The sequence below is a fragment of the Prinia subflava genome, chromosome 2 (genome assembly GCF_021018805.1).
Source record: "Prinia subflava isolate CZ2003 ecotype Zambia chromosome 2, Cam_Psub_1.2, whole genome shotgun sequence".
In the NCBI taxonomy this organism is placed as follows: Eukaryota; Metazoa; Chordata; class Aves; order Passeriformes; family Cisticolidae; genus Prinia; species Prinia subflava.
Window position 1 is genome coordinate 49,237,449 of NC_086248.1, and position 14,856 is coordinate 49,252,304.

Below are 14,856 nucleotides of genomic sequence, written 5' to 3' on the forward strand. Positions count from 1 at the left end.
TGGATGTGATTAATAGACATTGCCACCCACAACCTTCCTCACTCTCTCTGCGATGCAGGTGGGGTGTCTCACATTGCTTGCAAGGCAAGAAAGAGAGAACCAGTGGGGAGAGCAGCTCTGTGCCTCCATGCTCCTCTCTTGTTTCATGAGATGCAGAGTTCTTGGCTGGGAACTGTATGTGAGCTGTGTGCTGATATTCCCCACAGCTATGTTGCCTTTCCATAAATGTTCATCCACTAAACATGTATGAATAGACACGCTAAGCTCCTCATTCCTGACTGATGACTTCTCATCTCGTAACAAGTTGTCTTGTGAGGCCATGATTGTCTCTAACAATGGTGCCAAAATGGGACAGTGGCGCATGGAGGCTGAGGAACAACATGGAGGTTGTGCTGCTGTGCTCTACCCTTCTTTTTTTTGTCATGTTCAACCTCCCACACTGGAAACTTGTCACTTCTGTGAATCTTTCTCATGTGCATTGGGAGGTGGTTGGAGTAGTTGGACTCCCTTCATAAACTCTGCCCAAGAAGAGGCTGGGAAGGATTTTCAGCAAAGGGCTTTTGTGTACACCAACACTTTACCTTCATGGTTGTTGCTTGTCCCCCAAAAGTACCATAAAAAAGGTTGCTACCATTCCCCAGTGCAGCTCTGTCTATAGAGATACCTGGGTTTCTTTCAAATAAGCTACAGCTTCAGGATGGTGCTCAACCCAGACTCACCAGAAATATGAATAAATTCTCTCGGAGCACCATGCAGGAACAAGTGGGATGAATTGTAGCTCTGAGCTAATGCTGATCCATCTGGTGTTGCAGCAGAGTGTGTTAATGAAAGATCTCATTCCTCCCAGCCACCACTATTTCATTCCAAAGATAAAGAAAGAAAAAGTAATATTTGATTTCTTATGTATAATCAGGCAATGTTTTAATAAAATAAAAAGTTCAAGATAAAATGTTATATCAAACATTAAAATTTACATATCAACATAAAATTTACATATTCAATATAAATCAAACAGCAAATACATAATAGTAATTTAGAGGAATGAAAAAGAGATCATGATTCTTCCTCTTGGCATCCTTGATGGTTGATTGAGAAACTACAGGGCACATCCTGTCTTGTCTAGAGCTGCTTCAGTACCTCAGTTTTCCCACCCTTGAAAAAATGTGACAGAAGGGTCTGGTTGGTCTGACTGAATCCTCACAACAAGACAAACAGCCTTGAGAATACAACATCAAGAGCTGTTCCACAGAACTGCAACCATTGAAATCTGGGGTTCTTTTCTTGGAGCTGGGAACCAAGGGATGCCAACAGTACCCATAAAAGCAATTTCAGCAGTTCCAGAAGACTCAGCTGGAAAAGGAAAAACTGAGTTTTAAATCTCTAAAATTTGGCTAATCTGAGTTAAGAGCCCAAGTCCTCACATCCAGGAAGACTCTTCAATCTACTTGAGAGTGTAAGCACATGCCTTTATAAAAACTTCTTCTTAGTACTGCTGCCCCATTTACAATTTTTACTGGTACTGTGTTGTATCTCTAGTCACTGGTTAGCCTCTGGTCCTGCCACAAGTCCTTCCATGTCTCAAGTGGGATCAGAGCACAGCTGTGAGATCAGAGCCCCAGGAGAGGACTTCCCCATCTAGTTTTAAGGGTTGTGCTTCAGGCACGAGGATTTAGGCTTAGGCCAGGCCCCTGGGCAGTGTGTTAGGCAGTCACTGAGGCTGCTGTTATAACAGATTTGTACACCTTTATTGACAGCAACTCAAAAGTTAAAAGGACTTGAATCCCCTGTGAACTCTGGTGACCATGGAGAGTTTTTTCCTTTTATTCATGGAGACTGCTGGAGAACAAAAAGGCTGAGATGGTTCAGTGCCTTTGAGAATCTGGGTTTAAGCTCATGTGACAATATTGGAAAACCTACACTTGAAACTAGACTCAATGCTAGAAGGTAAGTTGCTTCTTCAAAGTAAACAACAAAGAGGAGTCATCAACCTAACCTCTAGTGTGTTTACCTGGGGGGTGAAATGCTTAATAAAAATAATTTTTCACAACTTTATGGATTCTATGCTTATATTCTGGTAAAACTCCCCCAGCTGGGTGTTACATAAACTAAAATGCCAGACATGCCACGGTTGAATGTCAGCCTGGGAAGTCACAGCTACAAGGGAGCAGAGCATGATTAGCACTTTGTTTGAAATCAGGCCAGGACCGGCAGGACTGAGGGATACTGAGCCACAGGAAGAGCATCTTGAGCGATTGTTAAAATGTTAAAAAATGCTACTCTCAGTCAGTACCTACTGATTGTACAATGCAGTCCACTGCTGATATTACTAAACAGAACACATCCGGTATAGATGCTCCTCCCAGCACTTTTGTCTAACTATGGAAAAAACCCTGCATGGCTAAGCTGCAATATTAAAAGCACAAAGCCATGGGATGGTGTAATGCTATGTGTGTGGTGTGGTAGTGAGACAAAGTGAAAAGTAATTGGAAACAATTTCATTGGACACAGCAAAAGTTTGGCATCGCATTTGTAATGGACCTGCATGTGCAAGAAATCCATTAGTCACAACGGCAGCAGGGCTGTCTGCACAGACCTACAGTTTTTCTCTGCATTGCCAAAAAGGGGGCTGCCAAATAAGGGGGCTGCTCTGAGGACAGAACCTCCCTACAGACCCCCCCCCCCCCCCCGTTTATGGGCAGATCCCAAATTGGACTTCAGGTGTGCATTCATTTGGTTTAATCAGCGGGAATAAAGTTGCACAAACACTGTTGTTCTGACCCGCTCAGCTGCCGGATTAGTCTGAAATGGCCACGGAGAACCCTGAAGCAAACACATCTCTGACCTAAACCCCTCCCAACGTCACAGTGAGCGCTTCCAGGACACCCATCCAGCTGCAGTGAGAAGAAACAGCCTGTTTAACAAAGGGCATGGAAACATTAACAAACAGGTGTGAGAGGTACCTAGGACACAGATGAGTGTGCGAGTTGGGAGATGCTACAGCTGGTCCCAGGCGGTGCCGGCTCTCGGCACGGACGGCAGCACTGGGCTGCCAGCCCCGCAGCTAACCTTGTACCGCCCGGCTGCGGGGCACTGCAGCTTCGAGCCTCTGTCCCTTCCACTTCCACGAGCTGCCAGGGAAAATGAACCTCATCTTCTCTCCACTTATGGAAACATGCGGTTGCCATGGGGGGAATAGGCTGGAGGAGAATCTCTTAGTAGCATAATCCGATTCAACTGAGGTTCGGCTTGCGCTGAAAACAGCTGGCTGTTTGCCCAGAACAGAGAATGAACTTTACAGGATTTCGAGTGAGCGAGCCCCATCTTCAAAAGCATTCCTCTGCTAAAGCAACATGCTCCACCGGATCTCATCTGAAGACCTGTTAGATGGAGGCTGCTGAGGTACTCAGAGTAAACCGACACATCAAACATTGGTATTGGCAAGAGTTCCTACAAACAGACATTACTGACATGAAGAAAAAAAGAAAAGAAAAAATAAAATTAAAAAAGGGCAAATACAATTTTAAGTATAACATCTATCTGATTTCCCTGGGGGGCACCACATGGCTTTACAATCACATTTCCCTGCTTATCATGAATGTTCACCTCATTTTCACAGCTTTGTGTAAGATTTACACAAACAGAAACACAGGAAAAGAATCCTTGACAAAAATAAGTGGAGGGGAACAATAGAATGAAGAAGGTGAAATTTCAAATGTATGTCACTTAAAGGACTTAGCAAAATTATCATGTAATATGTTTCAGAGAGACATGATCGACTAAAACGACACCTCCTCAGCCTAATTCAATTTTTGAAGTGAAATATCTTTATCTTTAGAGTAATATTGATAAACTGAACCCACGTTCATTCAATTTCTCTTTAGGGAGTCTCCCAGTATTTGAAAGAGAGAAACACAACACTTTTAACAAGTCTCGCCCAGGCATGAACTTCAAGTGCACTGTCTCTATGAAAAATGTATGCAGCTCTGAACTTTACAGCGACTGCCATGCCTCCCTCAGTCCCTTACGTGCCTTTGGCAGTGTAAGAGCCGGGGCGTTGTTCAGAAGCGATTTTTTCCTTTACACTTTTCCCGGTTGGCTGAAGACGACATCGGCCGTGCCGTGTTTCAGAAGACAAGTGTACGGCAGCTCCCGGGTGTTCACGCAGCACCGGCCCGCGGAGGAAGTGCCCTGCCGCCCAGCTGTGAGCATCCCCAACCCAAAGAGACAACTTAACACTCTCCCCACCCCCCCCAACCCACCCCAAAAAGACAACTAAACACCCCAAAGAAAACCGATGAGCATTTAACGCGACAAAGTTCGGGGCCCGGCCGACGCGGAGCTCAGCTGGGCGCCGGCAGAGCTCTCGGGGCGGGCGGGCCCCGGCGGGCCGAGCCCGGCCCCGGCGGGCCGAGCCCGGCCGCGCTGCCCCGGGGTCCGGGCGCGGTGGCCCCGCGGGGCGCGGGGGCGCTGCCGCCGCCGCGGGCTCCCCCTGGCGGCCCCGGGCGCGCTGGGCCGGCGGCACCGCGGCGCGCAGGGCTCCGCCGCCGGCACGCCGGGCTCGGGGGGCTCCGGGGGGCTCCGCGCCGTGCCGCGGCAGCAGCCGTGCGCCAGGGGAGCGCCGGGCGGCGGCGAGCGGGAACAAAGGGGAGCGAGGCGGCGCAGCGGCGGCGGCTCCGCCGGGGGGAGGCACCGGCTGGGCGCGGGGGGTGTGGGAGGAGGAGGAGGAGGGTCGCCAAACTGCTGCCACTTCGTCGGCCGTGAGCGGCACTCGCTGGCGGCGGCGGCAGCATCCCGCCCCTCGCTGCATGGCAGCCCAGTGAGGGAGGAGCGGGCGAGGGTCTGGCGCTGCCCGGAAGCCGAGGGAGCCAGCGCCGGCGGCAGCAGCGCCCGCCGCCCTCCCGCCGGGATGCGCCCCGCTCTCCGCTGAGGCGCAGCCCCGCCGCGATGCTCTCCCCCGAGCGCCACCGCCACCACCGCCACCCCTCGCCGCCGCAGCCGCCGCCGCCGCCGCACCACCCGCCGCAGCCCAGCCATGTCGTGGCCACCATCGAGAACCTGCCGGCGGAGGGCGGCAGTGGCGGCGGCAGGAGCGGCATCTCCGCGCCCTCCTCCAGCGTGCGCCAGAGGATCAGGAAAGTGCTGAACAGGTGAGGCCAGGGGATGGAGCGGGGCTCTGGCTGCACGGCACGGTGCCGCTCGCCCTGGGGCGCGCAGGTCCCCAGGGCCGCCGTCGAAGGGGCCCCGACCCGGCCCGGCCCGCTCGGAGGGGTGGAGCAGAGGGGCACGAAGGCGGCGGCGGGGCGGCTGGCTGGGCTCGGCTCGGTTCGGCTCGGCTGGGTCGGGCTAAGCTGGGCTGGCAGCGCCTTTCCCACAGAAGCCCCGGGCGGGCAGGGAGCGACGGCCCATTGTTGCCTCCGAGGCGGCGGCGTGAGCCGCCAGCCCGCGCCTCCCCGCCGCTGCCGCTGCCGCTGCCGGTCGCACCTGCCGTGTCCACAGGCACAGCCTCCGCAGCGGAGCCCCCGCGCCTCCCGCCGGTCCGGCTTTCCTGGCCCGTCACGGAGAGGCTCGGGGCGCGGGAGGAGGGAGCAGACATCCCCGCTGCCGCAGCCCGGCCGAAGTTGGAGAGCGGGCGGCGGGGAAGGGGCGGCCCCGGGGGCTCCCGGCCGGGGGCCGCCAGCAGCGGCCGGGAGCGGCCCGATGTTCCGGGGTGCCGGGTTACGTCGTGCGGGAGCGCTGCCCGGTTCCGAGCAGCTCCTGTGCCCTCGGAGCAGCACGCTGGGGCTGCTGGCGAGAGGCGAGCCGCCGTCTTCGCCCCTGCGTGTGGCTCAGAGTGGTCAGTGCAAAGATGAGAAAACTGCAAGGTACTCGGAGTAGATTTTCACCGAAGGCACAAGAAAACGCTGGAACCATCTTAGTTAATCCTTTACGCTGGCCTGTCTGCCGGTTGTTTCTTTTGCACTGCATTTGATTAGGGCAGAGGGTTTTACCACAAAGCAGAGTCCATCCAGTGCGTAACTGGTTGCTGTTCTCCAGGAGGAGCTCCTGTCTGAAAAGCCAGCTGGAGCTATCACTTCTGCCTAATGACTCCTACGTGCTAAACAGAGCAGTTGCAGCAGTGGGATGGTGCGTACCAGCCTTGGCCTCATTGTCCCGGCTTTAGTTTCAGATTCATGTGACATGGACGAGCTGCTGAACCCAGCTATTCTAAATGGGTGTATTAGGCTTGAAGATGAAGCTTTTAAATATGAAAAAATTGCAATCCAACAAGTGTTACATTGTTAAAAATACCTGAAGCTATTCGCTCTCAGAACATCCCTATTACACGCAGTTAATTAACTGTTGCCATTCCAGGAGGATTCCCCAAAGCTTCAGTGACAAATACTTATCTTTTGTTGTTTGAGCATGACAAGGAAAAGAAGTTGAAACAAGTAAGAGGTGCTTCAAATCAGTTACACATTTTCTTGTACACATGCATTTTGCAACACTCTGTATTGTAAGATTGAGTCAATTCCTCAACCCGACAGCCCGTGTCATCTTAGGCGTCCTGTGCTTGCAAATCCTGCCCTCCTTCTGCTTGGTCATCCTGAGGTGTGTGTCAGTCCTGAAACAAGACACTAGAGAAAAGATGTTTTCCCAGGGGCACCAAGAGAAATATGAAGATGTGGTGAAGAGATCAGATACAAAAGCAATAGGCACTCCTGTGCAAGGCTGTTAATAATGGCCTCTGGGGAGTCATCAAACTGACCACAGTCTTCATGGCTAGGAGGTGTTGGATTAATTCATACGGTTTAAACAGTTACCATACTTATTTGTGTATATGACTGAGCTGTAGATAAAATATCAAATCAATATTTGTTGTTCTTTGTATGTGATTGTATGATTGAAATGAGAATACCCAGGTTGTGTGGATTTATTTATTTATTTATTTATTTATTTCAATGGGGAGAAGGGCAGAAATTTGCTCTGGTGACCAAAGTTCAAATCTGTTGTGATTCATAAACTTGAACCTAGAAATGAGATATCCCATAGCCCAGAAGAGCAGCCTAAGGAATGGGAGTCAGTCGCTTTCTCGTGATTGTGTTCTTATCTCCTCCTCAAACACGAAATGAAATTTTTACAAATTTATGTGGTTTATGGAGAAGGAGAATACATGTTACTGAGATGTTCTAATTCTTAGCTAGTCCCACATTGTGTATCAATGGAAATTTTTCAAAAGTTAGATTTCCTAAAGTTTCCTTCTACTTTACATGGAAACTGATGTCTCCATGTAACATCACAGCTTTCATCAGTATTTCTGTTGGTACAGTGAAATTAATTCTGACACAATGTTTATATTTTCATCCTCTATGGAAACAATAGTCTGTGTGAAAGAAATATGTATGCCATATCTCTAAAGAAGCAGGAAACCCCAAAAACCAAACATTGGCTTTTCCAATTGTTTTTCTTCCAGAATAGGGTAACACTTTCTCTGTGCTATCTACACTTTGTGTGCACCATTTACTTGAGCCCCATTAGTGGAAGGTACCTGACTGATTCATTGTGCTTCTGTTTTCTGCTACACAAAGTAGGGGATCTTCAGGCATACATCAAAATAAAAATGTTGACAAAACTGGGGCTGCCAGAAAACTGCTTATGGTTGATGGAATCATAGAATTGTTTGGGTTGGAGGGACCTTTAAAGGTCACCGAATCCAGCTCCTGCTGCCATCAGCAGGAACATCTTCAACTAGATCAGGTTGTTCAGATTCACATCCAGCCTGACCCTGATTGTTTCCAGGGATGAGGCATCTACCACATTTCTGGGCAACCTGTTTCAGAGTTTCACCAACCTCATCATAAAGAATTTCTTCCTTATATCTAATCTTATAATTTAAAACTCTTGTCCTGTCACAAGAAGCCCTGCTAAGAAGTCTGTGCCCAGGGAAAGGACAGACTCCGGTGTGATCAAACAGGAAAGAAGACATCAGGAGAAAGGACATAGACACTGGCAGAAACTGACCATTGTTTCTTTCTTACTTTCTTTGTAGTAGTTCTGTTATCCATGAACTTGCAGATTCCTGAATTGCTTTCCATGGCAATTCAGGAATTAAAATTAAACAATTAAAACAAAGTAAAATTGTTTTACAAGCTATGGAAGCTTATTTTAACTTCACCTTCCAACCTCTCCTCTCTGTTCACTCAGTAGATCCCAAGGTAGTAGAGAAACACTGGAACAACCCCTGCAGGTATTTGAGAGAGAACACACTGAAAGCAGAGCTGATTGCCTGTAGAAGTCTATTTCAGTGATCACAGCAAACACTGCATTCGGAAAAAAAGTCCATAACAAGAAAGCAGAAAGAAATTAAAACACAAAAGTGAATGGTTAGAATTAGAAAGGACTGGAATGCTCAGTGCAATTATGGGATTTACTGGAATAGTTTGTGTATAAATTTTGGGCTTCCAGTGATGGTGAACAGGACCTGCTGCAACACGGTCAAATTTGCTGTTACCCTTGAAGCAGTTGTGGTGCTTAGGGATGTGGTTTAATGGTGGACCTGCTGGTGCTGGGTTAATTGTTGGACTCCAGGACCCTGGAGGTCTTTTCCAACCTTAATGATTCTATGGTTCTGAGTTGTGAGAGGATGGCTTTGAGCTGCTGTTGCATTAGGGGGTAATGTTGTGCTGCAGATATGTTCCTGGAGCTGTGTCTCATGCCCATGGTCCATAAATCCCACCTGCAGGGCCCTGCCTAGTACCTTCCCTGTGACATTTGCTGAGCACGTGTCCCTGACTGACTGTGCCCTGCTGTGTTGCAAAGAAGAGCAAGAATAATGATGGCTACTTGGTTGCTTCCTTCCCCAAACTTCTGTGAAGCCAAAATATTTCATATATCTGTGGGTGGGTCCCAGCTCACTCCATCTGGCTCTATTCCAGCACAAGAGGCAGCTTGTCTCCCTTTCTTGCACTTCTTGGGTGATCTGAAGGGCAGAGACTCACCTGGCAGATTCTCCTGTGGCCCCTGAAACCTTTTGAACTAATTTACAGATTGATGTCTCTGGTTTATCACCTCTTAAAAGGAACGGGACAGACAATAAACATTGCTGAAACACAGGGGGAGCAGGTTGCCAAATAATCTCTTTGGGGGATTCTTGCAAATTGTCTCTAAATGAAAGCCAACAAATGAGATACCTGTTTATACAGGGGCATTAATCTCTGTAGTCCTGGGCAGCAGAACAGGAAGGGAAAATGAAGTTTCTGCAAGCAAAATAAGTTACTATCTTTAGATACTATGACAAAGTTGTTTTAGCTAAGTAAATGAGATTATTCCTGGAAACAAAAAATACCATAGCTGTGTCAATGAACTCAGGTCTCCAGAGAAATGTCTAAGGCACTGCTATTATATGGCTTTCCTTGACAAAGACTTTTTTAGAAAGCTGGATGGCACATGCATTTTTCTGGGTTTACCCACTTCATCTTTCAGTGCTTCCTCGAGGAATACGAGTTATAAAGTCTGGCTGTGCCTTATCTTGGTGTTTCAAGGTTTTCTGCATGGGCTTTTTCTTGCTGGCAGTTGCTGAATGACACTTCGTATTTCTCAGAAGTTTTCTAAAAATTGTATCAGAATATTGGAGACATACTCAACTTGAATCAGAAAACGGAATAAGAGTTATTTCAGCCATTCAGTCCCATCTCATCTTTTAAATAGCTTTGTAGTTACGTTCTCTGCACTAGTGAATTGCAAAAGTTCTCTGTGGAGCAGCATGACTTTCTCTGCTTATTTGCTCACCTATTTACTTTGTCAAATAAATTTCAGCCTTATACATAAAGCTAGTCCATGGTCTAATTCCTGTCTTAGGAAAAGGAGGAAAAAGATGTTTCTAATAAGTATAATTCATTAAATTAGGTAGTGATGTATTGAACAAAATTATTTGAAGAAAAGCAATTTAAATTATTTTTGAAAGAAAGCTTGTCTGTTTGGGTTCAGTCTGAGTAAAACTTTTGATTTTTTAGTGTGTTACAGGCCCAATTCCTCGCTGATACCCGAGTTGAGGAAGAGTTTGGCCCACTAGTTGACTAACTTTGAACTTGAACCATGTGTCAAACCTACTAACTCTTCAGAGATGGGAGCTGTTTAAATGGCACTGCAAGTATCAAAAGCTATAACAAATGTGGGGTTTTTTTTTCTCTAATAACATGTACCTGCATAATAAGTCAGACACAGGGATTTTATGTGCTAAAAAGAACTTTGAGCTGAATAATAATAAAATTGAGATGATGTGTTTCATTGCCCCAAAGCAAAAATGTCTTTCAGTTCACTGATCAGAGTGGCAAACAAACCAAATAATTTATGGCATTTTTCCTTAATGAAAAGCAAGTCAAGGATCAAACATACCATTTCTGAATCCAAAAAAGGAGTGAGTATTCATGACCTTCAGTTGCTTTGCTTTCTTCTTCAAAACAAAAGAATTTGCTTCCTTTGGGATTTTTATTCTTAAAAAGTACATATAGCTCCTCAAAGTACACCCAGAATAACAATGACTGTAGAAAAATGAGCCTGAGCTCAATTCAGATAGCCACAGTTCTCCTTTTAGGTAAAAATATTCATACCATTCTGAAGTAAGTCAAAGAAAATGAGATCAGAGCATAGATAAAGCAACTAGGTTGGCTTTCTTGAGCCTGTTAGTATTATTCTTTTTGGTTGAGGAAGTGGGAAGGTCATACCTGCCCGTAGGAAAGCATCCTGGCAGAGGATAAAGAAATGATGAAAAATTGTCCATTCTTTCCTTTTCTCATTAGTTTACTTGTAATCACCATTTTGTAAGCAAACAGCCTCTGCAAATTAGCTGTGTTAGGTTAGGGCTCATTAGGGAAATACCTGTAAAACGGGAGAAAAAGATTCTCTTCCTCTTCTCCAAACAACTTATTTCAGTGAGTGCACACTTATTCATCGGCATGCCATAGTATGCTCAAAATGCTTTGATTCAAGAGCAAAGATCAGCTAAAGTGCAGAAAGCATGTTTTTGATGTAGCATATACTGGAAATCTGTCCAAGTTTGGTTTCAAAGTGTCTGAGCATCATTTCCTAACAGGTTTAGAAGCCAGGATTGGGAAGCTTTGTCCCTCTTGCCTTGTTTTTGCTCCTGAGAATTATTTAGGAGATACGAGCCTTGCTGGTCCTGTTCTGAAGCAGGAATTATTTGAAGTGATGTGATATCGTAAGTGCGCTGTAATCCAAACCCGACAGTCCCTGTGCTGAGTGGGAAAAGACTTTCCCTAGGAGGGGCAATTGGGCAGGGCAGAATATGTGGGTGTCTGCTGTCTACCTATGACATTCAAAATGCCGCTGCTTACTGGGTGCCTGACTGTAAGTGGAATTTTTGACACTGGCTGTGCTGTGGGCTTTGGGAAGGGGTTACTGCCTCTTGAACTAGGGGGGGTTCAAAGGAGCAGCACCATAAATGGCTCCATAGAGAAAGCGGGAGGAATGGACAGAGTGGCTCTTATGGGATGGACAGAGCAGCTTTAATGTGCTAATGAGGGGAAGGCCAGATGCCAGCAGCGATCAGAAGGGCTCTTTGTGGCTCTGTCTCTTTGGAGATGGCTGGAGTCTCTGTCCTTATCGGGCTTGTTTCTGCAGGCAGAGGGAAACACTGGGGCTATTAGTGAGGTGTTCCCTTCCTTTAAGTCAGCAGATAGACTTCCAGATTAGCACTAGAATACTGATTAGGGCTAATTACCAGGAAAGTTTAGGAAAAAGAAGTTGCTGAAGAAGCTTGACATTAAAAACTACAGAAAATCAGCCCTCAAGCCCAACAACAGCAGAAGTCTCATGCTCAAAGGCTTGAGCTGAGCTCAAATTCAGCTGAAATCACCTGTTGCAAGAACAGCTGTATGGGGACTCATAAATTGCTATGACTGTAAAGTGTGTAAGTGTTGGTGATTCTGAGATTCATGTTGTGAACTGCCTACTCTACCTGTCTGTGTTTATTTGTGTCTGGCATCCATCTAGCTGAGATTTTTACTGAAAACACTTCAAGTTTTGAAGTTGTCTATCAGCTTTCTCTGACTTGGTTTCTTTCATGATTTAAGAAAACATTTCTTCACTGTATATTCACTCTCAGTAATTTTTCTCAGAGACACCAAAGGGTTGAGGTAGCAGGTTTGACTCCCATGCATCACCTTTTCCTCAGTGCAGGAGGGAGCATCCGCCCAGCCTGGCCTGGGTGAGCGCACTCATACAGCAACACTGTGCTGTACATCTGCAAGGAGTGTGCCGGCTTTTTGGGGTGTGCTATGGCACACAGGGATGACCAAATAATTTCCTAGAGGAGGTGGGTGACCCTTGATCCCGCCAGAAAGGTCTGTCCACAAATAATGCTATGCAGGCTCCACAGTGGAAAATAGGGACGCTTATTAAGTCAGTCTTCTGTTTGTTCTGATCCAGTAACTTCAGTCCATAATTTCAGATTCCCTTTGGTGTGGTGGTCACCTTTGCTTCCTTACACTGCCTGTTCTCCATGTAATATGAGAGGTCTCACTCCACCTTCAGATAGGTCTGACCTGTGCAACCTGTAGGAACTTCGGAGCTGGATAGTGAATATTCTCTTTTGCTATAACTTTTTTTTTCCTAACAGCAAATGTAGATGACCATGTCAAGAATGATTGGTCTTTCTCAAGACTGCATGTTTAGTAAGGTTTCTTATGTCCAGACTAGATTTTTTTGGTTAAAAAGCAAGTAAGACTTCATGGTAAGTGATGGGAGTGCTTATGTAGGAGACCAAGTTTAACTCTGCTTTGCTGCATCCCTGAAGGCTGTGAGGTTCCCTTGGGATGAAGAACCTCAAAAAGTTACGGTTTTGTCTTTATGCAAAACATGAGAAATTTTGAAAATTAAAAGTTTACAACTAGAAGGCGCTTTTTCCCCTGCCCCCCAGCTCATCTTCCAAGGCATTTCAGGCTTCAAAGTGTTAATCTACAAAAGCATGCTATGCTTGAAACAGATTACTGCATCTCTGGTACAGATGAATTAAGTAATTTATGTCCAATAGCAAGACCATAACCCTAGTGTTAATTTTAACCTGTTAGCTGGTATTAGCTGATAATGGAATGAAAACAACATTTGAAACATTTATAGTGATGGCCATTAGTTTACTTAGTCCTCTTTGGTGTTCATTTGTGAAAGGAGCTGTTGTGTCTGTGTCCAGAAGCTGTACAGAATTACTGTATGTAATTCGGCTGCACTGATTTTAAAAGGGTGCTGTCTTCTGTGCCACATTTATTCTCATTAGTTTTCTCATCTGCCAAGTGTTTTTTGATGGGGGTTGGCTTTTTCTGCTTTTCATTTGGTGGAAATGGAATATGAGTTAAGAGGGGTGTAAATCTTTCCCCCCTCTGTAGTGAAATAGAGAAGAAGCCATTGACATTGTGGGAGGGAGATGCCAGAATGTGCTCCTGCTCTGATACCTCTTAATCACCTCTGAAGCAGAAGAGAGCTCCACAGCTCCATTCCTGGATCTCTCCAGCCTAATAACTAAAATTCTGATCCTTAATGTAGCCTTAAGGTGGCTATCTCAGAGCTTTTCAGGGGAGGAGGGAGTTTGAGGGTGCTGGGCTGGGCTGAATACGAGTGGTGGCTGTAAGGTAGAAGCGGAGGAAATTCTCTCTCCTTTTTTTGAAGAGAGGAGGTGGATATCTAACTCTTCAAGAGGAGGCCTGAAAGGAGTCACTGAAAGGTAGGGGCCAAATGCTCCAAGGAGGAGTAAGGCATAAGCTGTACCCTGTCTGACGCTTTCTGGTTTTTACCAGGATTTCAGTCTTTGTCTACCCAGGTGCCTCTGTGGCTTTCCCAGGGTGCAGTATTATTCTGCATGGATCTTTTGGGGTTTTCTTTGCCTTATGATGGTGAGACAAATGGTAGAAAATACTTATTAAATTGAATTAATTACCTTGTGATTACTTTAAGCCCTGGCATTTTCTGGAGTTTAAACAGCTCTGTGTTTCTGGTGGCTTCTACAGTCTGATCTCAGCCATTTGCCTTCCAAAATCTCTTCTTACTTGAAGCTGAGTGCTGTAATGAAACTAAGGGTTTCTTTCCTGTTCATGCTTTCCTTTTCTCTCTGCTGCTGCTGCTACTACAGACATGAAATGCTTTTGAATATGGGGTTTTTTTTAACTCCCTGCTGTCAGTATATTGAGGTCTGTAGGGATTGTCCTGGATAGGCTGAAAGTGAGAAGGACAGAAAATAGCAAGTAGGATGGGAAGAGTTGAGCAGGGAGCTGGAAAATATTTTAATGGGTATGGGATTGGTACTCAAAGGAAGTAAAACTTCAACGTTGTAGATATAATTTTCATCAGGCTGAGTATGAGGATTAAGTATCCTTAGGCTTCCAAGCTTCATCTCATATAGTGGAGAAAAAGCCATCACCCAAATATAAGTAATGATCAACTGAAGTGCCTCCTTGTCCTGGTTTGGGACAAATTTGTAAGGGAACTTCCAAAGGGATGATTCCCTAAAGGACAAAATTCAGCAGCCCTTCCCCTCGCTTGTTTGGGGGATAAACCTCCTTGGAGAAAAGTGGAAAAAACTGTTTCTTTAACAAGCAAAGTATTCACATGCATAAAAAAAGAATAATATTAAACAATAAAACCTCTTGCTGTTCCAAAGAGATGGCAAATTCAGAAAGTCCTTCTGTAGTTCAGAGAGAGTTGTCTGTGGGTGTTCCTCAGCTCACTGAACTGTCCCTCAATCCCTCCAGTGTAGGAATGCAGCATCCTGGGCCATAGGCATGAGCTCCCGGTGTTTTTTCTAGGTTTTCAGTCCAGAGCAGGTTTGAACAGTTCCAGGAAAAGAAAAAGCTGCAGTCTGGGGAACTTCTC

At 46.2% G+C, this 14,856-nt stretch overlaps 1 protein-coding gene across 1 annotated transcript in view; it reads left to right on the forward strand.

Annotated features, from left to right (window-relative positions):
* The first annotated feature begins 4,804 nt into the window (after positions 1–4,804).
* The window catches only part of SLC35F1 (solute carrier family 35 member F1), a 226,561-nt gene continuing 216,509 nt past the window's right edge, over positions 4,805–14,856 (forward strand). Inside the window, exon 1 of the mRNA XM_063389877.1 lies at positions 4,805–5,147. Within this exon, the coding sequence (XP_063245947.1) occupies positions 4,945–5,147 (203 nt within the window). The 5' untranslated portion in view covers positions 4,805–4,944. The remainder of the gene's footprint in view (positions 5,148–14,856) is intronic.